Source organism: Pantherophis guttatus, chromosome 1 (assembly GCF_059756535.1).
Source record: "Pantherophis guttatus breed Tessera chromosome 1, ASM5975653v1, whole genome shotgun sequence".
NCBI lineage: Eukaryota > Metazoa > Chordata > Lepidosauria > Squamata > Colubridae > Pantherophis > Pantherophis guttatus.
The window spans coordinates 87,410,345-87,434,516 of record NC_142063.1 but is presented as its reverse complement, the minus strand read 5'-3'; the positions used below and the strand labels follow the sequence as shown (position 1 = coordinate 87,434,516).

The 24,172-nt window shown below is 40.1% G+C and overlaps 1 protein-coding gene across 7 annotated transcripts in view; it reads right to left on the bottom strand.

Annotated features, from left to right (window-relative positions):
• NAV2 (neuron navigator 2) overlaps positions 1 to 24,172 on the bottom strand; it is a 604,864-nt gene that overhangs the window by 309,365 nt on the left and 271,327 nt on the right. For 3 of the 7 annotated variants that reach the window (XM_034417260.3, XM_034417264.3, XM_034417267.3), the window contains exon 1: positions 3,319 to 3,683. The exons of 2 other annotated variants lie outside the window; for them this stretch is intronic. In XM_034417260.3, the coding sequence (XP_034273151.2) occupies positions 3,319 to 3,576 (258 nt within the window). In that variant the 5' untranslated portion in view covers positions 3,577 to 3,683. Of the gene's footprint in view, positions 1 to 3,318; positions 4,627 to 24,172 lie in introns of those variants that run through there. 2 more of the 7 variants (XM_034417265.3, XM_087877646.1) reach the window with 1 other exon arrangement.

Genomic DNA, 24,172 nt, shown 5'->3' with positions numbered 1-24,172 from the left:
AGTGCAAGGACACTGTAATGGTTGTAGGTCGACAAGAAGTCTTAAGGTTACTTTTTCAATACCAAAACTTTGAATGGTCACTAAATAGGGCCATCGTTAAAAGAGGGCTAATTGTATAAAAATAAATCCATTAATTATCCAATTGATTGTCAAGTGCAAACTAGTGGCCAAAGATGCCCATAGGAAAACTCAACTAGATTTCTTATGGCCATCTTTGGCCACTAGTTTTCACTAGAGAATAAACTGGATCATGTGAGCATGATTCTCTTGCTCAATCTTCACCAGAAATCATTGCCATAAAGTTCAGTGAGAATACAAAAATATACATTCAAGTGAATATCTATATGGTCAAATATTAGCTTTAGTTTCAGCCTATTATTGTAAAAGAGGAAATACCAAGGAGAATGATCATAGAAGGGGGAAAAAAGCTTCACTAACTAGATTCAGAAATTTCCAAAGGTATCTTTGTTATCACCTGTGGTTTGCACATTTGCACACAGGCAAGATGTTTGGCATAAAGATGCAGTCCTAGACTTTTTGTCTCAAAAGGGTCAGGTTGCAGGTAATAGGAAGAATCTCTGCTGATGAAACTGGACAGCCACACTGTTCCTCAAAGCAGAAATGGTGGTCCCAGGGGAGAAATCATCTGATCTGTTACAACACAACTGACTGTGTTCCCTGGCTGTTCAAAGATTCCAGACCCTCTAGCAACCTCTCTTCTTCAAAGCCCGGAAGCATGCCTAAAACATAATGATTCCACCATCCTAATAACTCTGCATCTATTGATGCGCATATGTTTCTAAAAGAAACTCAGTTGGTGAAGGGTCATTTTTTCCACTTGTCAAATTCTTTAGTTGCTTCAATCCAAAATGCAATTGGACTGTGAAGATGAGCTCAAGGCTTGTGTTCCAATGGTCAAAAGACTCAATAAAGTACAGATAGTCCTTGCCGGTGACTTATACATCGGTTCTTTCATCAGGCTGAGGCATTTATTTCATGACCAACATCCTTTCTTCCATTATAAGGTGTTTACAATTTACGGCTATATTGTAAATTCATTCATCTATATTCTGCAAAGTATATTCTAGAAACAAGATGCAGGGGTTTTTTTTAAGTACAAAGATTGCTAGATTTTATTTTCATATACTACTCTTGGAGTGGCTCATAGAATCTCATACTAGTTTCAGAATGTCTGTCTAATATTATTTATGATGAGAAAGAGATGGGCAAGGAAAAAAGAATAAATTATGCAACTGGTTGGATAACCACAAAGGTACTCCCAATGCAAATGACTTGGCATACAAAATGAATTTATTTGTAGAGTTCCCATAGATGATTCCAAGATTATAATAATACTAGTATTTACCAACAGAAAAACATAGCTTTGAATTCCAGTTGGCTTACAACTGATTTAACACAATCATTAGAGAAACACTTATTTGGTGAAAAAGAATATAAAGAATGACTAAATGAAAACAGTTCTGGTAGATTGCCAAGAACAGACTTGACCAATAGCTGAAGTTAAGAATTTAAGATTTTTACCAGTGAAGATTCACTAGGACTACTACTCCGGAGGCTGACTGAACCTCTTTTGGATAAAATACTACCACAACTATTGCGATCTGCAAATGTGAAAAGTTTCCCCAGGCACCGAGTATAGATGTGACATGCAAGGTATCCTACTTGTTTCACCACCCCCATTTCACAACAAAGAAAAATCCCAATTAGAACTAACTGAATCAATTTTGAACTCCTAAAATATTGACCATATAGTGGTTCAATGCTCAGCATGTATTATGCCACCAACAAATGCCCACTCAGCTTTGAAAGCCTTTGTAAGTCATTATCTCATTGCTCATATCAATATCGGATCACATTCACATCACTGGACTCTCCCCTCTTTTTAATTTTTAGAGTGAGATTGCCCTGAAGATTTCAGGACAACTCTAAGAACTTTAAAAAAAGAATGTGGACCTCCTTCCAGAGGGAATGATGCAAAGCTTGTCTATTACTACTGACACCCTCACCTCTCCCTCCCAATTCTCAAGCCCTCAGGACCTGCTGTAGCCTCACAAACTGAACTCAATACATCACTTTATCTGCCAGCATGGAAAAAGCAGGGCAGGAAGCCATGCTAGGTTGACAGTAGGCAGATTCTTGCTCCTCAGCAGGACAGGTTCTGAGGTTGCCACCTGCAAAACCTAGATTGACAAGAATGACCCAGTATTTCCTATGGTAGGAAAAAGGCAGCAATACAATTCTTCTTCAAACATGCAACTTCCCACCCCAACATGGCTGTGCTTCTTGTGAGATGCTTCAAGCAGCCGCAGAATAGATTTGCAGTAAAACCAAGCCGACGATCTGTCTTCACAGCAATCTCAGTCTAGCTAATATTAATTAGTCACCTTAGTGGCAGCAAACCATCTGCTATGCTTCTCCAGTAGTATGTTAGCATTTACTGTCTGCTTTCACTGTTCTTGAGCCATATTCAGACACTAGTAACATAGCGATAATCTGAGCCGTGCTAAAAATACTAACACACTTGCTAAAATAAAACAAGTTGGAACATGGAGTATTGCAGACTCCATAATATAGAGCAACAGCATTTAAAGAGGCATCCAAATATGGCTTCAGGCAATGCTGCATATTAGAAATCAATGGTTATATCTAGGAAAACACACACACACATTCTCTCATACATATAGAGACACATATGAATATCTCTGTGTATCTGTATATACAGAGATGCCTTTAAATGCAGGAATATTCAAGATTGTATTGCATTGAACATTTATTGTAGCTTTACCCCGTAAGTGACTGCTGAACGTGTAAGTGTATAGGCAGCAATCTTTGCTACATACTTGCATGGCTTGCCTTGCTGCATGATGCTCAGCCGCATACATCAGAGCCACCACACTAGGTAGCTGCTCCGGCAGTTCTCCAGGTGCTCACAGTAAAATGCAGAAACACACCCACTGCAAATAATTCCTCAACAAACAGCATTTTAATGCACCAGCTCCCCAAACAAAGCAATATATATATATATATATATATATATTTCAATAAATCAACATTATTGATAGATTTAAGCTCCTATAAATAAAAATAAATCATGATAATATTTAGGAATAGCCAGTTCTCTTTTCTACAGTTAGAGAAAATATTGTTCCCTCCATAGTATCTGGGTCCATCAGAAATACAATTATATTTCCCATCGCAACCTGCATTTTCAGTAACCATGCACACACGCTGAACAGAACTGCAGATGATACAGCCTCTCCACCCATGCTCTCCCCATGCTAGCACCATTTTGCTGACCTGTGTGTCAAAGCCATTCTCAATGGAGCTACTCTTCTTCCGAAGGAAGCCATCGCCCGCATTCTCGTGACCGTTCTGGGATTTGAGGGGGATCTGGCTGGCATAGGATGACTTGTTCACCTCGACCTTGTTCCCAAACTTTAGGTAACAGGGCTGTGGGACGGTTCTCGCAGCTGGAATGTGAACAATGGGACTAGCAGTATGGACAGGTTTAGGTAGTCCGGATTTCATTTTGGAGGCTACCAGGATGGCTGGCATGTTTTCTCCTTCTGCTTTGTCAATGCGTCTCTGTCACAACAGCAGCAAGCAAGGAAGAGGATGAAGATAGGTTTTACAATCTGGCAGGCTAGCTTCTTTCCCCCCCCCCTCCCGCCCGCCCACCCACCCACCCCCCAAAAAAAACAAGCAGTGGAAAAGGACAGAGAAGGGGAAATCTCTCCTTCAACTTCGTCTCAGTAGCTGTCTCTGCCTTTCCACCTGTTTCCTTGGGTTGGTGTAGCTTCTCCCTCAATTCTCAGCCAGTGTCCTTTTTCCCCTTCCTCCTCTTCTTCTGCGGATGTTTAACTCGCTGGTTCTTTTCAGCAGCCACTTTATTAATAATATTAATATTATTATTAATGTTATTAATATTTTTCCTCCCTTCTTTCCTTGGAAGATGGGCGACTTTAACTCGATTCTCTGGTCACTGGAACCACCCCCTGGATGTCTTGCTTTAAAGGAACCTGCTGCAACATATGTTTCGGGCGGCTCGGCTGGGTGTGCGCGCCCGCCCGCCCCAGCCTAAGCAGAGAGGATCGCCGGACTTAATATGTCTGTCTGTCTGTCTGTCTTCAGCCTTAGCCCAAAGACAGACGTAACTCAGTCTCCTAGCAGAGGAAGACGGCCTTGGATGCCAGCCTGAGAGAATCCCGAGTTTCTTAAGCTTAGGATCGGTGCACGAGAGCAACGGCGCCGAAGCAGAGAGAGGGAAAGAGACCTGCCCGCGGATGACATTTAAATCGTTAAGGCTGCTGGTGGCAACGGCATTTCCCGAGCCGGCGATGCTGCTGTTCCTGCTGCTGCTGCTGCTGCTGCGCGTCAAAAAGCCTAGACGGAGAATGCGGTGGCTTGTCAAAGCGTCCGTCTCATTTTTTTTTTTTTTTTTGACCCTGGCGCTGGAGCGGGGCTCGAGAGCCGAGCGGCAACCCAAGGCGTGTGCGTCGGGGGTGCGAAGAAGCGCAAGGGGCGCGTGAAGTCGAGGCAGCCCGGCGGCGCGGACGACGCCAAAAAGAAGGGGCAGCCCAAGATGAGAAGGAGCGGGAGAAGGCTGCGAGCTGATCTGACAGTACCGTGCAAAAAGCCTGCGTGGCTTCCGATTGGTCCTCCCCGCTCAAATCAGAAACAAAACAGCTCTGCAAAAGGGGCGGCGCTTCAACTCCAGCGATGGGCACGAAACTCTTTTTTTTTTTGCCTCGGATCGGAGCTCTGCGCTCTGCGGCAGCGCGGCGGGTCCTTCGGCGAAGCGTAAAAAAGGAGGCGCGGGGGGCTACCCAAGCGAGGCTCCGGGCGGAGGGTGGTAGCGGCGGTAGTGACCGCCGCGAAGCGGAAATTCCTCACCATCGGTCCTGTCTTTTGTTTGTTGCTCGAAAGGAAGGCACTTTTCGAATCAAAACACATGAGGGTGAATCATGGTTCCGTCCTCACTGGCTAGTCATACGGGAAAACTCCCACTGAAAATGCCAACGGCCCAGCCTGTGAGTAAGGGCTGAGCAATTTAACCCAATCAAGTCGGAGATGGGAAAAAAAAAAAGCTGGGTTCTCTTTACCTAAAATTGGTGTTTCTAATACAGAGAAAGGCTTTTTGGTTATTTACCTATATGGCCACAGGGAAAAGTGTTATTTTAGACTTAGAATAACTTTCTTGTCCATTTTGAATGTATACTAATCAGCATATATTGAAATGAAATTTCATTGCGTACAGCTCTCAAAAGGTTCACCACCTCCAGTATACACTACAGAAACATGGCAAAAATAAATACAAAATTATGCATATGATACAGAGAAACAACACAGTCTGCTTTGGATGTATACATGTACATGGTGAGAAAAATGAACCATGCGTGTTTACCAGAGGGATGGCATAGGGAACAAAGCTGCTACAGAATCTGGTAGTCCTGCTAGAAATACTTCGAAACCACCTCCCAAAAGGGAGCAACAGAAACAAACCATAAATTGGATGTACGGGGTCTCTATAACAATGCTTTGAGCTCTAAGCACATAGTGCTTACATCCGTCTTGCTATTTAAGACCAACACAATGCATAGTCTCAGAAAGCATGTATTTTACAACCGCATCATCTTGCAGGGAGTTAGGCCTGCCCACTGTTCTGTACCATATGGAATTTTATATCAATGGAGTCCTAAGACAGAATAATGAAAGATCACTATCGGCTAACACTTGTGAGAACTATACAAGAAGCTTCTGTTGAGTAGCAGAGTCTGGGGAACAAAGCTTGCCTTCAACTAAAACGTTTTTACAAAGAACACTGGTGTAGCTGGACTTTGGTCTTATCCAACAAAGTTATGCTTCTGATTATAATTAATACTCTGGCCTTGTGTATAAGGAAGTGAAACCACACTGGCATTGAATAGCAATGTCCAAATAAAACCCTGGCCTAGTACTATTGTAAGAATAGAGATGCATATCCACACCTTTTGTAAACAACCATGAGCTGTTTTTATAAATCCCTTGTTTTGTTTTGTTTTGTTTTGTTTTGTTTTTTAAACTGATCATGGGTGACAAAATCTTTGCTCTTGTTTTCCTGGCATGATTATTGCTGACAGTTGTTGATTTGTTGAGCCCACTTAACTTTGGATTTATTTTAGGACATTAAAGCAAACCAGTCAAGTCAGAACAACAACCCCTGAGATGGGTTGGATTGAGAGTGATGGGCTCAAGATCACCCATCTGGCTTTCATGTCAAAGATGGGACTAGAACCCCCTGTCTCCTGCTTTCTAGCCTGGTGCCTTAACTACTGGCTTTTATATGAGATGAAATAGATTGACATCTCTTGATCCTTGATCTCTTTTCCTTTGTGTGATGATGGGACCATCAAAGCCCAGGAGGGGGGGGATGTTAATCTGAAATTCCAACAGTAAAAATGAGGTCCTAATTGCCCAATTAAGGGCCTTCCCCCCCCCGTACCTAAAAATGGATGCATTTACAAACATGTCTTTTCCCAAGTACCTCTTCCATAACTTATCCCAGCTTGATTTGGACTCAAGATTCTGATTTCCTCAATTAAGTGGAAAGGGGGGGGGGAATCAGTGGAAGAAACAATCCAAGTTAAAACTATATTTCCTTTTAGCATAGTGAAGTTGCTACTAAGATTTCTCAGTATTCTGAGAGTTGCTCCTCTTATATATCATTTTCAATGAAAACCAAAAAGTACAATAAAATGCAGTGATATCTATCAATTAAAAGATGAAATATAGCTAATACATTTGCAAGAGTCCTGACCATGAATGAAGCAAATAATCTATTGAATTGTCACTAGACCTGTATGACAGGAGAACATCTAATCCCAGAAAGTACCACATTGGACCCACACCCAATCCACTTGTTCAGTGAGCACCAGCAATATGAGAATGAAAATAAAAATGAACAAAACTCTAAGCCATTCTCTATGTCAAACTCGATTTCATTGAGGGCCACATTAGGGTTGGGTTTGACCTTGGGGGGGCTGAGGTAGGTGTGGCCAGGGTGGGCATGGCCAGCTCAACATCACTCGTGTCAGGGGGCGCCTGTGGTGGCCCAAGCACTCTGCCAACGAAAATGGGCTCCTGAGCTTCGTTTTCAGCTGTGACAGCCTCCTGCAATCCTCTGCCAGTGAAAATGGAGCTTGGGAGTGCCGCCCACAGTCCTCACATTTTCGGCTGTGATGGCCTCCTGCAAGCCTCTGCCAGCAAAAACAGAGCTCGGGAGGGCCACATGTATCCCTCCGGAGCTCCATTTTCACTGGCAGAAGCACTGTGGGCTGATCCTTCACTGTTTCCGGGGCGGCCCTGTGGGTCAGATCTAAGCACCCAGGCCTTGAGTTTGACACCAGTGCTCTATAGGATCTAAAACAGAGTCTCCAACCTTGGCAACTTTAAGACTTGTGGACTTCAACTCCCAGAGTTGAAGTCCACAAGTCTTAAAGTTGCCAAGGTTGGAGACCTCTGAGCTAAAGGATCTGAAAAATCTTCCTAAAAGGACACGATTTCTCAGATGTTACAAATATGCACAATTCTTTACAAAACTGCCCTTTCCCTGTTCACAAACATATGAATTTTCTTGGCTCTCCTTCAATTGGCAATACAACTTTTGCAAATATTTACTAAGTTCAGAGTTGCTTAAACAAACACGTCTTTATGTAGATGTTATGCACAGTAGCTGTTTATACAATAGTTATATCTGTATATTGTTTGGTGTCTCCTGCTTAGGTTGGAGATATGATAATTTTGTAGATGTTATAGCTGTTTGCTGGTGGTCTACAAATAACAGCAAAACTGAGAAACCTGTTTTAACAGAGATAGCTGTATGAAAAAGTAAATTAGCAGTTGTGCATGATGAAGCAAGTGTATATGTTATTCTTTCCTCTGTTTCCTGCCTCCCCCTCTAAATTATCTGAGGACCTATTCAAGTACTATCTATTCATTTGGCATGCATCCTGGTTCCTATTGCCAATTTTCACACCAGCTCAATTGTTTGCCCTGCAGTTAAGTAGGCAATTTTTAAAACGAGAAATGTGCTTTTCCTTGGGCCGTGTTTATCCACTAATCCCAGATTACAAAGTGCTCATCTTTGTTTTTCTATTTCATTAAAAAGGATCTTCTGGTGTTTCCTTTCCTTTCCCACAAAATGAAATGGTAGTTTTAAGCTAGCAATGATGGTGGACAAAAATCTGTGCCAGATTTTGCCCGATTACAAAAAGGACAGAACTGAGAACTCAGGCATATAATCAAGAGTTAGTGTACTATGCTGATTTCTTAGACTATCCTTGTGAAAAGTTCTATTCACCACAATTCCAAAAGGAAATTATAGGAACTGGAAAAAGTATAGGAAAGAACAGTCAGAATTATTAGGAATCTACAGAAGATTTTCTATAAAGAAAGACTTCTTGGATAAAATAGAAGGTAGATATAAGAAAACATAGAGCTATGTACATGAAAGACACTAAAGCAGTTCTGTGAAAAGCTTATTGTAAAACTGGAATCAGATTTCTTTGCCGTAATCTATTTTTAAAGGATTTATTTGGTCATTATTTTCAACAAGTTTACAGATGGTCCATAGCAGTTCAACATTAAGTATTAATAATTTTAAAGAATAGTTCAATACTAAGTAATAATTTTAAAGAATGACTAGAAAGAGACAAAATACAGATGTTTAAGATAAGCATATATATATATGCTTATGTATACATATATACATATATACATACATACATACATATATACATACATACATCATATATATATATATATATATATATATATATATATATATATATATATATATATATATATATATATATATATATATATATATATATATATATATATGCGCAACTGCTTGAGGGCTCCTGGATTGGAGGTGAAAGGCAAAAGGGAAACAGTATGATCCCTCCCACATGTTGGGGTAGACCAGGTGCCTCAATAGAAAAACACTTTATACATACATAGATACATACATACATACATACACAGACAGACAGATAGAGATATAAAATACATAATACAAACCAGTAGAAAACTGAAGCACAGAACACAAAACAGCAATGCAAAGTTTGACATGATTGTTTTAACAGAAAACAAGTAAAATCATAAAGGAGACGTTCATAAAAAGGAATTTCATATTTCTGGAATTCGAGTACTTGTGAAGCAGATAAAAATCTGGTTGAGTGCTTTATTTCTCTTTCATAACCCCAAAGCTACAATAACATAAAAATACTCAACAAGCAAGCCAGTAAGACCGGAAAACAATGGGTTGTATCCAATAACTGCAGGAACCAATATGGTTTCTACCACCCATTCTTCTCCTGTACTGCAACTTTTTCATTCACTAATTAATATTTTGAAAGTTCAGATGCATAATAGGAACTGTTCTCTCTGTTCTGAATAATAGGAACTGTTCTGAAACTGGAGGATGCAGCCCTTGAAATAAATCCTTTATGGCATTTAATTATTGTAGTAAAATTATATTTCACTAAATTATATGAGAGCCAGTTTGGTCTAGACTCTAGTGGTTGAGGACCCAGGTTAGAAACCAGGAAGCTGTGAGTTACATGTTTAATTCTGAGGCATGAAAGCTAGCTGGGTGACCTTGGACTAGACCAGGGGTGTCGAACTCGCGTCACCACAGTGTCATCACATGATGTATCACAACTTCCCCGCCCTTCACGCATGGGTGTGGCTAGCACATGACGCATCCGGCCTGCCACGAGTTTGACACCCCTGGACTAGACGGTCTCTCTCAGTTGTCATCCCAAAGATCTAGAACATAACAGGCTAAAGAAAACTGTCTTATATAATGTATAATAAAAAAAATTAGGATTGTGTCCCTTTTATAATCATTCTATGAAAAACTTAGTTCAAATTCAGGAATCTGCTATAATTTAAGGAAGTATACAAAAAGGGAATACGCTGTGTTTTAAATTTGAAACAATATTTATGGCTCAAAAGTTCTAGACAGATCATGGTTACAATAAAAGAGAACTGATCATGTTGCCTAATGAAACATCTAGAAGCAAACAACCAAGCTCACAAAATGCCAAGGACTCCACAGATCCTGGTTTGACCAAACAGAAACCCAGAACACTTTGGTGTTTTGGGTTTTAGCTCAAACAAATCAGGAGAAAATTTTAAGCCAAACAAACAGCAGATATATCTTAAAACATGAGTAGATCCAGGGTGACGTGCCTTATCTCATTCTCCCTTCTTCCTTCCTTCTCCCTACATTTTCCCAGAGTTTCCTTTACCCATCTTTCCTTAATTGTCAAGCACTTCCATCAAGTAAGATATATCCAACATGCCCATCTGTCCCTCCCTTGATCTACCTAGGATTTCTTTTTCCTAATTTCTCTTAGCTACTATTACCGATGGCCTTGAACCTTTCCATCTCCCTCTACCACAGAAGACTTCTGCCCAGAATGTATATATGTATATCCCTGTCAAGGTGACCGAACATGTGTGTGTTTCAGTCTGGGCAGAAGGTACCCAAGCTCCAGGTTGCTCAAAAATATTAAAATGGCAGCTGCAACCAAAGGATAAGTCTTCAACTGCAGGGTCACAGCTGTCATTATTGCTTTCTCAATCCTCCCTGCAGAGGCCCCTGGGAGCAAGGAGTTCTTCCTGAGAAATTTCTGTTCAGTTAATATTAAATGGAATTATATTATTGGTGAAGAAAATTAATATTAAATGGAATTATATCCTGGTGAAGAAAAGGAGCAAGGTAAGTGAGGAGAGCTGGAAAGAAAACATGCCAAGTGTATGGCTTTCCAAGTACCCCTGGGCATGAAAACATACATTTTGGTAAGGAGATCTTGAAGTTCAAGGTGAAGCAAAATTTCGAACTGACTTTTAGGTGCTCTTTCAAATATATTTATATAATATATATATATATTTTAAAAATGACAGTTTTGTTTTACTGATTGCATTAACTTGGAGGAAACACTAAAAGAAGGACAGAAGCTGTTGTTCTCTAGGAGCCATTCCAAAAAGCTTTGGGGAACAAAGGAGAAAAGAAACATCTCCTTGTAGCCAGATGGAGATTCTGACCATTAACAGGTGGCCTATTTCTTCTGATCTTAATGAGGGACACATTATGTCAAAAGTATAGTTCCTGGCAAAGAATATAGATCATGAATCCTACTGACCATTGTATGGTGGCAGAAATCTGTCAAATGCATGAAGTTTTCCCTTGTCCTTCTGCTTTTATACTTGCAAAAAGAGATCAGAGTCAAGTGTATCCCAGACTTTCGGAAGGGAATTAGTTCAACCAGATATTTGTGGTCTGCACACCCTCCATGTCTCCTTGTGTATTTCCTTTTTTATAGGATGAGAGAAGATTAAATTCCTTTAAAAGGATCTGGCATAGCATTTTGCTGTTAGTTTAAGCTTTAATAATTAGCTTCATCTCTTCCAGCAGATGCTGCATGTAACTGCTTTAAGTTAAGTGGTTTTGCTTACTTTGTTTTATTACAAGAGCCAATTGCTGCTCTTGTTTATCAAGGAGAAAGGAGAAGGAGACATGGTGGCAAGGCTATTCTCAATATTTTAATTAATATCAAAGTGGTTCTCCTTCTCCTTGTCAACCTTGCTGTAAAGTGCTGTATTGAGCTGAGTTGCTTCTGATTTTCAAGAGTTACTTCTGCATCACTACAGAATATACAATGCCCTCTTTATTACCAGGATCGCCTACCTGCATCTTGGTCTAGTTCTCATTGTAATGTCAGTTCACCACATCATTGGCATGGAACACATACACCTCATATGGCAATGTTTAGCAAATAGCCTTCAACAATGGAAATGGCAGGATGAGCAGCAATAATAGGCCATGAACAATGCAAATGCATTCAAAGGTAACTTTGAATGCATTTGTGTCCTTGCTCTTCTCTGAGTTTGGTTGCTTGCTTGCAGACATTTCATTACCCAACTAGGTAACATCATCAGTGACTTAACAGTTCAACCCAGAGCTGCATATATTCTCTTTTATTAGAATATATGTCTAGGTCATAATAATCATTGTATTTCTATGTTACATTAAAGCAAAGGTGGGAGGTAGACAGATCATATTGCAATCATGCACCATTTCTAGTGGCCTATCTAATGCCCTACAGGTTGATGACATTTTTGGAGAGAATGCTGGATTTAATCTGATTCAGCAAAAAATAAGTATTTAGGCTTGTTTAATAATAGCTAAAATCTATAACAGATGATAGCAGCTGGCCACACCTTGGCTAATCTTGAAAACCTAAACCTACAATGTATTTATATTTATATTTAGTGTCTGTGTATATATATGCTCAAGTGTGTGTGTGTATGTATGTATGTATGTAAGTACCGTGTTTTCTCGAAAATAAGCCCTCCCCTGAAAATAAGACCTCCTCCGGAAATAAGCCCACCCTGAAAATAAGCCCTCTCCGAAAATATTTAAATGCATGCACAGCTGGTCTCTGCCGGTCCCCATCAGTTTCCTCTGGTTAGGGTTAGGGAGACAGAGCTGTAAATCAGGTAAGACAGCAAGAGGAGCCCCGTCTTGCTCCACACACCCCAAAATAATAAAACCTCCCTGAAAATAAGGCCAAGCGCTTATTTCAGGGTTTAAAAAATATAAGACAGGGTCTTATTTTCGGGGAAACACAGTATGTAAGTAGTGGCTGGATAGTGTAATGGTTAGAGCACCACCTTTAATGCAGGAGACCAGAGTTCAAATCCTGGCTGATACCTAACTTACCAGTAGGGGTCCTTGGACAAAGACTCTCTAACCTTTCACCCATCTACCTCAAAATATGAGATCACACAAACTATGATAGTCATTCTGCCTCAGATGTCACCCTACTTAACAAGATCTGCATCAGAAGTTGAGGAACTAGGACAACCTGATGATAAGTGGGCTGCTGCAACAAACCATACATGGATGAGACAAGAGAATTTAGAACTAATGGAATGCTATAGCAGTCCTAAAGAGCAGGATATATGAAATGTATGAGGGAACTATGGATAGACAGAAGACCTGTATTCACACTAACCGAGAATCAGCTGGGTATTACCCAATGCTTCAATATAGTGAAGAGGAAGCTGCTATCAAAACTGGAGACAGGCTAACCACAGATTACATCCCATACTCAAGAATATCCAGAAGAACAACTGGATGTTCAGTCAACAGCTAAAGCTGAAATATCATTTCATTTCAATGTGAATTTGAATTCACATGAAATGCCACCCTTCCGTTAGAGGACAGCTGCTGATATGAGGCACAAGATCATGGTAAACTAGCTAAAATCAACCCTTGAGACTGATTATCAAGGCTCAGCAGAGATGTACCATCAGATAGTATGCTAGAAGATGCTAATAGAACCCTCACAACAATCGCTACTACCCTATTAGCTCAAACCAATGAATTGATGTACATTAAAGGTTCTGTAATCCAGCAGATACTTGTCTACACAATCAGAAAGAACAGCAGTACATGTCACCTTGGAAAATAAGGTTAGAGGCTAAGATCAAGGCAACTCAGAGAGAGGTTAGGCAGTTGGTGGAATTACAGAAAGTTGTTGAGATTATTACTGGAAAAAATACAGGGCCCTGACTCCATATGAAGCAATTGAGACCGCTAAACAAAAGCTCACAGAACTGGCTACCAGGCTAAGGAGATACACCAGAGAAGCAGAGGCCAAGAAGATAATTGCCCTGTTCTTCAAAGAACCATCCAAGGTGTACCCTCAATTGCAGTGAGTAACGTAATAACAGCAGAGCCACCAATAGCAGAGCAGAACTGAGAGGACATATGGAGAAAGAGAAAACACAAAACATCGGTGCAAAGTGGCTACAGGATCTGAGAATAGATCACAGCAATCTACCAGATCAGGAAAAAGTCACCATCATGATAGCAGACATCCAGCAGCGGACTAAGAACATGAAAAGCTGGACAGCATTCAGCCCAGACATGATCCACACCTATGGCTAAAGAAAATAACAGCCTAGCAGCAAAGATGAACCAGCTGCTAGCAACAGGTTCCCACCCAGACTGGCTAACCCAAGGAAGGATGCTTCTGATCATGAAAGACCCCCATAAGGGAACAGCACCAGACAACTGTAGCTGAATAACCTGCGTTCCAACACCATGGAAAGTCCCATCAGGCATTGTACAAGTTACAGGACCATATGGACCAATACAAGAGCACAACTCAGAAGGGAATTGGGAATATCCTCTCTCTGGAACATCATTCAACCAGAGATTAGAATGGCCCACTCTAACACTCTTCCAGAAGGCACTGAAGACCTGGTTCTGCCAACGGGCCTGGGAAACCCAGAGTGGGATGGAGCCCATTAAATCTGCTGTCATTGGGGCGAAGGGTGGGGTGGTGGGGGCTTATTTTATTATATTAATTTATTTGATTCTTTTTTATTAGTTTTATTGTTTTAAATGAGGTTTTATATTCTGCAAGCTGTCTTGAGTCACCATGTGTGAATAGGTGGTGATATAAATTCAATAAATTAATAAATTAATAACACCAGAGACTCAAAACACCAGTTGCTTATAGATAGAGCAGTTGCCCAAAGCTCAAGGTCCCATCAGACCAATCTAACCACGGCCTGGATTGACTACAGGAATACTTATGACTCAATGCCACATATGGATCTGTGAATGCTTGGCGTTATACATAGTCAAGAGGACACCAAGACCCTTTCTCAAAAACTCAAAGGGACTGTGGAAGATGACATTAAAAATCAACTCAAGACAGCTTACACAAATGGCCATCAAGTGTGACATATAGCAAGGTGATGCACTGTCTCCACTGCTGTTCTGCATAGATTTGAACCCACTCAACGAGATAATCACAAAGATCGGATATGAACACAATTTCAAGAATGGAAATTGTACATGGATGATAACAAGTTATATTGAAAGAACGGATGAGGTCAGGGGTGAAATTTACTTACTTTCGTTACCGGTTCGGAAATGTGAGCACGCACACCTCCTCCACGCATGTGCAGAGCCTTCTGCACATGCACAGAGGGTAAAAAATGGGACATGATGACATCTAGGCAGGTGGGTGGAGCCTCCCGCCACCGGCGCTACCAGTTCACCCAAGCCGGATAGAAGAGGCTGAATTTCACCACTGGATGAGATATGACTCACTGATCCACCTGACATGTATCTACAGTGTGGGCATCGAGATTTGGCCTAGAGAAGTGTAGCTAGATGATACTCAAGAGAGGGAAAGCAATTAAGGCTGATAAAGTGGAACTACCAGCAAATCACATAACAGACATACAAACCAGTTATAAGTATCTTGCTATTCCACAGTCATATGGGGACCATGATGAGGAGACAAGGAAGACAGCAACATCCAAGTACCACCAAAGAATCAGACAGGTCCTGAAGAGCAAGCTCAATGGGAAGAATAAAATCCATGCAATCAACATGTATGCTCTGCCAGTCATCAGAAACCCTACCACTTTAGTGAGCTGGCCAAAGAAGAACATGGAAGCTGCCAATGTGAAGATCAAGAAGCTTTTCACAATGTATGAAGGTTTACACCCCAAGTCCAACACCCAGAAACTGTAACTAGCTGGAAATAGCGTGGTCAGGGTCTGGTGAGTGTCAAAGCCACTGTCATGGATGAAACCCAGAGCATCCAGGGCCACATCAATAAAACAGCACCCAAAGATGAGCTGCTGAAAGAATGCCTGAGGCAGCAGATAAGGAGAATGATCAAGCAGAGAAAATGCCATGGCAAGAGAAGACCCTGCATATGATCCACCATCAACAGATAGCTGAGATGGCAGACATTGGGAAATCCTACCAGTGGCTGAAAAGGGCTGGACTAAAGAACAGCATAGAGACACTGATCTTAGCTGCATAAGAACAGGTACTAAGCATTAAATACATAGAAGCAGGGGTCTACCATACCAGATAGGACCCAACGGCATACAATGAATGGCACACCAAGTAGATGGCATTGTGTACGGGTACATCTGTACATAATATGATTAGACCCTCCTAAGTATAGATGGGATATCCCACAGAAGATTGTGGAAAATAATAGAGCTAAAATCCTGTGGATTTTACAGGCAGATCCAGTAGACAGACAGGCAGGTACTGGTCAATCAACCAGACATCATGATAGTAGACAAAGACCAGAAGACAGAGGTGGAGATAAATATAGTGGAGCCAAGTGACAACAACCTCAGGAAGAAGAAGTAAGGCAATCTAGAGAAGTACCTAGGTGTGAAGGAAGAACTGGAAAGGATGTGGAAAGTAAAGGCCAAAGTGGCCCCAGTAGAAGCATTGGGTAGTCTTTATCCTTTAACATAGATTTAAAAAGTGCCTTAAAACACCTGACTGTACAATGCGTATTATTTTTCAGCAGAAAGGTGAAAACATCTGAAAAAAATATCAAAAAGAAACTAAATTTCTGAAACCTAGGGCCCTTAGCCCCTACCTCAAAGGGCTATTCTAAAAGATTACTATAGTTGATGGCACTGAAAGCTGACATAGATCCTCCTGGCTGAGCAATTAAGATCATTTTAATACTAAAACTAGACCATAAATCCAACAGAAATACATCTAGATGGTGTCATTCAAGGACCTTACCCCAAAGTATATATTTGAAAAATGGCTAAAAGTAACAAAAATCATTCTGGTGATCCAAGATGGCCCCTTTCAGGCATATCCCTCTCTTCCACTTAATCAAAAAGTTGCTTGGTATCTCATTAGAAGTATTTTTTGAGATTTGCAAAGGTCAAGCTAAGCAAGTTCAAGCTGCACTCTCTCTCTCTCTCTCTTTTTTTTTTCAATGGACCTGGCAGAAACTATAAGTTATTTCTAGTACCTCTGATTTGTGTGCGCTCTTGGTTATCTGAGACAAGTCATTTCCAGAACCATGTGGAGAGCAATCAGGGAGATTGGTGACAGCTTGTTTTAGGCATAAGATGCTCTTTAATAGGAAGTTATTAAACAGAAACAGCTGTGTTGATTTCAGCTCCATTCAAAACACAAGGAAAGGAAAACAATCAAAGTCTGACTAATAAAAAGCACACAATGGACTGGGATGAGACTTTTTAAAAAGGCCTTTATTTCCTTCTTTACACTTTGAACACTTCATTGACCTTTCACCTACATTCTTGGTACATCTGGGACAGATCCACTGCATTGTCTTCTTAGAAGACTATAAAGAATTGTTTTTCTAATTGGCTTGACAGGCATCCATTTGCACTTGTCCTAATTAGATGTTCAACTCCTTAACTAATATCAAGGGTACTAATATGGTAGCAAATACAAAATTATGTAATCCAGTTGGTTTTGACTTATTCCTCATTTATTAGGGTCGAAGCAATCAATTTAGGGAAAATCCATGGGAAAATAGATTCAGTATCAACTTCTTTACATTTGTTTACTCTCACAGCTTCTTGTAAGAGATTTCAGACAGTTCACATGGCAAACGGGTGTAAAAAGAGGGTATGATTTAATGCTACCAAGCAAACTCTGTGGCAAACATTTGTTCTGTACAAGGAATTCCCATTTCAAAAGCCAGCCTCCTTCAATTTCCCACATTTCCTTCCTCCTTTCAGATGAGGGAAAAATTAGAAAAACCAGATGATTTTTACAACCTAATCAGGCTTGACAAGCATTTGATACACCTAGAGACAACAGTCAGACCTCCCTGGCATACTGATTTTTGCTGGAGATTTACCCACAAGCGCCATTTTTGTCCCCATAGTCTCTGCAACATTTTTATATTGTGCACAGGCCGTCACTTCTGTTCTTCTCATTCCGCTTGATTCTTCTACTATACATTTTTTCAGTTTGGAAAGAACCTACATTTTAGGATTTTTGTTTCCTTATCTTCATCGCCTTTAAAGCTGACTAGGAGGGCTCAGCATGGTTTGGCTTATGACTTCCAGACCAAGTTATAGGTAGTCCTTGATGTACAACAGTTCATTTAGTGACTGTTCAAAGTTACAAGAGCACTGAAAAAAGGGACTTGTAATCGTTTATCACACTTTATGACCATTGCAACTGTCAGGGTTAAAAGGAACACTCCCAACAAAATAAAACTCCAAGGCCTGAGGTTCCTCAAAGTTCCAATTTATTAGAGATGTCATGTTGGCACGTCTGGGAAAACCCGAATCTGAAAGCTTCCAGGTTTCCCCCACCCAGCTAACGGTTTATAGCCCTGCCCCACACCCATAAATTCATCACACTGTCCAATCAACTCTTCACATTTCACCAGATACAATCTTCAGGCAGTCTCCATCAGATGCAGGCAAAAGTCCTTGAATACAGAATGTTGTTATGACTAACTTTCTACCGCTCCAACAACAACCCCCTACCAACTTCCCTAGCTAAAATATGTGGCAGTTTAGAAGCAAAAAAGAAAATTGTCTTCCAAAACTGACAGCAATATCCTCACGGTCACATGATCAAAATTCAGATGCTTGGCAACTGTCTCATATTTATGATGGTTGCAATGTTCCAGGATCATTTGACCACCTTTTTCAAACTTCTGACAAGTAAAGTCAATGGGAAAACCAGATTCACGTAACAACCATGTTACTAATTCGACAGCTGCAATGATTCACTTAACAACTGTGGCAAGAAAGGTTGTAAAATGGAGCAAGACTCACTTAACATGTCTCAATTAGCAACAAAAATTTTGGGCTCAATTATGGTAGTAAATCGATGTCTACCTGTACTGACTCATTTCTAATGTGTGCCTTTTGCTGCTATAACCCTTTTTGGACATAGATGTCAAAATGTGAAACTATGATCTTGCCTCTTTCAATATCTAATCCAGATCCAAAGAAGGATTTACCACCCAGAAAGAATGAGTGGAAATGATTGAGGGAATCAAGCTGTATGTGTATGGATCATTAATTCCCTTTTTTCCCCCTCATAAAGTAATCAATTAGTACTGGAAAACTTGGCATTTTTAATGTATGTCTTTAAAATCTCTTAATTTTCTCCATATATGTTCATATTCTCACAAATGCCTCATCAGAATTTAGTTTTAGTTTATGTGTTAAAAATTATCTCTTACAAGAGAGTGATTTAAAAAAATTCTGTGGGATAAACTATTACTTCCACCCCTCTATGGTAAGAAAAAAGTGTTTATATTCCCAGTTTTATAGTTAGAGTGAAATGGTAAATATGACAACTTTTATGTTTTGTTTTAAAATGAATAAAATGTAACTGGTACAAAATTATGGCGTAGAAAACTAGAACAGGGTTTCTGTATAAAGGGGAAGTTGGAGGAAGGTATTCAAAGAGACATAACCTTAAAATGTCATCAGCTTTTGCTTTCACTCAGCTGAGCAAGCACTTCCAAATCAAAATAATAATTAACATTCTGTAGAGAAAAAATGTTGACCTCTGTCAAATAATGAAGCTTTAACGTTACCTTAATGCATGGTTAATGCTAACACAGAACTCTGAGTTGACCCCTGGCACTTTCTATTTGAACCTCTGGGAGTTTTGTGGCAAAGAAGAAAATTCAAAACCTGCCAACAATGAATTGAAAAGCAGCCTTGTGAAGGCAAAGTATTGGAAGTATTCAACATTTGGTCTCTGCTGTGAAAATTAAGGGATCCATTCATTTAGCTTCATGTGACTATTTTTTTTAGGCTTGTACGGGAACATCAGAAAAGAAATAAAACACAGAAAAGGTTAGGGGAGAATGGAAGTGCAAGTGAGAATCAGGAAAGTGCTGCCAGATTAGCTCATGAAAAAAGTATGAGGAGGACATGACCTGTACTTACAGTAACTTAATGTGTAAACCTTTCCTGGATTTAGTGTTTGTTATTAGCAAAGGATAGATGTACACCTCATCCTAAGATTTAATCATGCCTTTATAGTGACTGACAGTTCTCCTTCAAAACCTGCTGGTCCTGTCCTTCTGTCCTCTTCCTCTTCTCTTTTTAAAACATCAGATTGAGGGGGAAAAACATTTTCTTTACCTAAAGATTTTTCACAAAGCAACCAAGATTTGAACACTGATCAAAATGATTAAAGGACAAGCTTTTCCAAAAGGGTGATAAACTAATGGGGAGATTATGGGAGCTGTCCTTTAGTTGTAGGATAGTTCAAGAAATAGTCTAAAGAATGGGGTGACATGATAGCAGTGTTCCAGTATCTAAGGGGCTGCCACAAAGAAAGTGTGTGTGTGTGTGTGTGTGTGTGTGTGTGTGTACCTCCAAAGTGCTTGAAGGCAGAATAAGAGCCTTGGTAGTACAGTGGTCTAAGGCACCCTGTTATTAAGCTGATTATTAAGACCAGCTTCCTGCAATTACTGCAGGTTCGAATCTCGCCAAGGCTCAAGGTTGACTCAGCCTTCCATCCTTTCTAAGGTAGGTAAATTGAGGACCCAGTTGTGGGGGCAATAAGCTGATTTTGTTTAAATATATACAAAAGGATGAAGGCTATTGCTGAGCACATTGTAAGCCGTCCTGAGTCTCCGGAGAAGGGTGGCATATAAATCAAATTAAAAAAAAAAAAAAGAAGAAGAAGCACTGGATGGAAACTAATCAAAGGAAGAACCATCCTAGAAATAAGGAGAAATTTCCTGACAGAACAATTGATCAGTGGAACAGCTTGCCTTCAGAAGTTCTGGATGTTCCATCGCTAGAGGTTTTTAAGAAGAGATTGGATAACCATTTGTCTGAAATAGTATAAGGCCCCATGCTTGAGCAGGGGGTTGGACTAGAAGACCTCCAAGGTCCCTTCCAATTCTGTTATTCTGTGCTTTAGTTACTTTAATGTATGTGCAGGATACCTTATGAGCAGAAAACTAGTCTTAGACATAATTCCAGGTTATGGACAGCTTTTTTTTTTTTTTTGAAGTAAAAAGGAAGAAATATTCATATAGCAATAGTTCATTTAGTTCATTTTCTCTAAGCTGATTTGAATCCTCCCATGGCATGCTGACCTACATACCCAGTAAGGAGGAAATCTTCCTTCCTTAAGTAGGTCTGGCAAAGAAGAAAGAATTTGAAAGATGTCACATTTCTGTGGTTGCACCCTGCATAGTAACTTCCATCTCCTTGCACTAAAGCCGACTTAATCCAAAGAGTTACTCAGCCTATCAACCCAAGTATGGTTTTAACGAGTCAGAGAGTTTTAAACGTTCATTACAGGTGCTTTTCTGAAGCAAAATGCTCATTTCTAATGACTTGAATTTTGCTTTGTTCCTCAGTGTGACACTGCAAGACATATGGCAAGCCTCTTAAACTTTAGAGCTATGGGAGGAAGAGGATATTAAAAGTATCAAAGCTGATGTGAGAAAATGTTTAGAATGGTTCTGTCAAGTCAATGCGATATGGTTGGTTTTACAAAAGAATACTGGAGAGGAAAAAAAGGGTTTGCAAGTAAGAGAAATGTCAGAATTGGGTTTTCCAGATCACAGAGACCGAACAGCTCTATTCAACAAATGAGTGTGGGATTAAACAGGGAAGGACACTAGAAAGTCATGTCAAGTCTAGAACCAAGATCCCTGTCTCTAGTAGTCCCAATCCCTCAGTGATGTGCATAAAAGTTTAAAAAGGATTTATCGGTGCCTGGGGCTGAGTATGTTAACAAGCAAGGATCCCTGGTAATGCTATTGATTATCCAACAGAACATGAATAACTGAGATAAAAAATACTGTTTCTTCTATTTCACAGATAACTCACAGGACTGTCATGCTTGATATATAGGGGAACCTTCTCTTGTTTATTGTAATTATAGCAAGCAATGCTATAATAGTACAATATAGTACAATATAGGGACTCCATAACAGTTTTAAACACAAATTTTTCCTAGACCTGCCTGGAGATGCCAGGGATCAAATCTGGGATTTTTTTACATGAATCAGTGCACATCAGCATTGCTGAATTTCAGGCTTCCCCCTGTACTTTGATATTCAGGTATACAAGTAGTCCTCGACTTAAAAAAGTGTGTTTAATGACTGTTTGGAGTTACAACAGCACTGAAAAAAGAGATTTATGACCATTTTTCACACTTACGAACCCCATGGTCCTATGATCAAAATTCAGATGTTCGGCAATGGGTTCATATTTATGACGGCTGCAGTGTCCAGGGGTCATGGCATCCCTTTTTGTGACCTACTGATAAGCAGAGTCAATGGAGAAGCCAGATGCACTTAACAACCGTGTTACTAATTGAACAACTACAGTGATTCACTTAACAACTGTGGCAAGAAAGGTCGTAAAAGGGGGCAAAATTCACTTAACAGATGTCTTGCTTAGCAACAGAAATTTTGGGCTCAATTATGGTTGTAAGTCGAGGACTATCTGTATTCAGCCCAACCTGTTCAAATCAGGTTCCAAGCCGTCTGGTTGCTTTTATAAGCACATACGCACTGTAGTGTTATATACAAGCTAACGTTTGTATATAATTGCCACAAATCTGGTTATGAGTTAATGACTTGCGTCTAATAAAAATTTTCAGCAGAGGTACCAAAATAAAGGTGATTGGATATCTGGGCCAAGAATGTAAAAAGTGGTGGTAGTTGTAGTTACACGAACAATTGCTAATATCTGATCCCTTGTGCAAAAGCAGAGCAGGAAAAATGGGTGGGGAGTTAAAGCCTGCCAAATGGAAAGCTACCAAAGCATTACTGAGGAAAAAATATGGCCCAGCATCTGAGAGGGTGCTATAGCCAATAAAGAGTAAAAACAAATGTATAAAAGCTATATAAAACAGCTTTACCAGCTGTCTCTTTTCATGTGGAAATCTGCCTTGATGGGGTGCTTAATGTTTAAAAGGGAACCAAGTCACAGACAAACAAGATGAAAATGTGGAAATCTCGTAAAAGTGGCCCTGATGTAGCCATAAAAAAAACAAAGGGAAATTATTTGTTTTTATTTTAAGCCCATTGTGTATTCAGCCCCTGCCCCCCCAAAGTGGGGCAACAGGAAAGGTCAAATCTGAAAGGTTATTAATCAATTTGCTCAGTGGCACGCTTCAAAACAAGTTTTGTTTCAATAGCTCTCCCCCTCCTTTAAATATAACAACAGGTACCCATTACGCTAAGCATAGCTAGTTGCAAGTATGTCAGAAGCTGTGCGTGTCACCCAGCCATGTGCCAAAGCAATGGAATGGAGCCAGTGAAAATTAATCTGTACTTATAACGAACTGGAAGGCACACCCTGCAACAAAGAACCCCAGCTGGCGTGTAGAAAAGGACCCTCCAAAATCAGGATTCCACCCAGCTTCAAAGCTATCTTTCATGTTAGTACAAGCTAAGCAAGCAAGTAAAGAAAGGAGAGAAGGCTTTCCAAGTCAACTATGTGAAGGCATTAACTCAGAGAGGTCTTGATCCTGATGCCCCCAGTTTATGAGACTTTCCACACCACAACTCTCCTGACTGTCCTCCATAACATGGGATTAATTTGTAATCCAAAGAGTGCTGGACCCCAATCCCAGCAAGTACGGTAACTTATTAGAAACCAAGTAAAGGCACAGTGTGCCTCCTGAATGAAGTGTGATAAGAGGACTTTTGCCTTATGCAGATGCCACTGTAAAATAGTTCTTCCCCTGTGGCCAGAGAGACTAGGAAGAGGCACCACTTGAGGGGAAGTGTTGTATACTATAAATACACAAACAGAAGATTAGAGGCAATTATTAGGACAACAGTCAGCTTCCCCTGTCAATACAAGAGCAGATAAAATAGGCACTGAGAGTTCAGAGTCAGCTATGAGTAGGATTACTGGAGCAATAATACTTTGTACTTGCATTATAATTTTCATCACATGGTATCAAAATAGGATTTGGAATACCCAGTGAAAGTATAATCCTTTGCATGTTGATTAAGTTCAAAGAAAAAAAAATACAGAAAACTACAGGATGAGTTAATTATTCATTAAAATATCCTAAATACGGCCCCAAAGTAAATGAGGTGCTAAGAAGACTGACAAATTTGCAGCAAATGTTCTACTAAAAACAGCCCATTAATATTCATGACCTTTTTTTTTCCCAGCATCTGAAATTACTTGCAGAATATTCAGTATCCAGATATGTGAAATGTATGGTAAAGTGTATGATATTTTTAGTTGTCACTTATGGCTGCATACCTGACATACAATAGTGTTTCATGTTTATATTCATTGT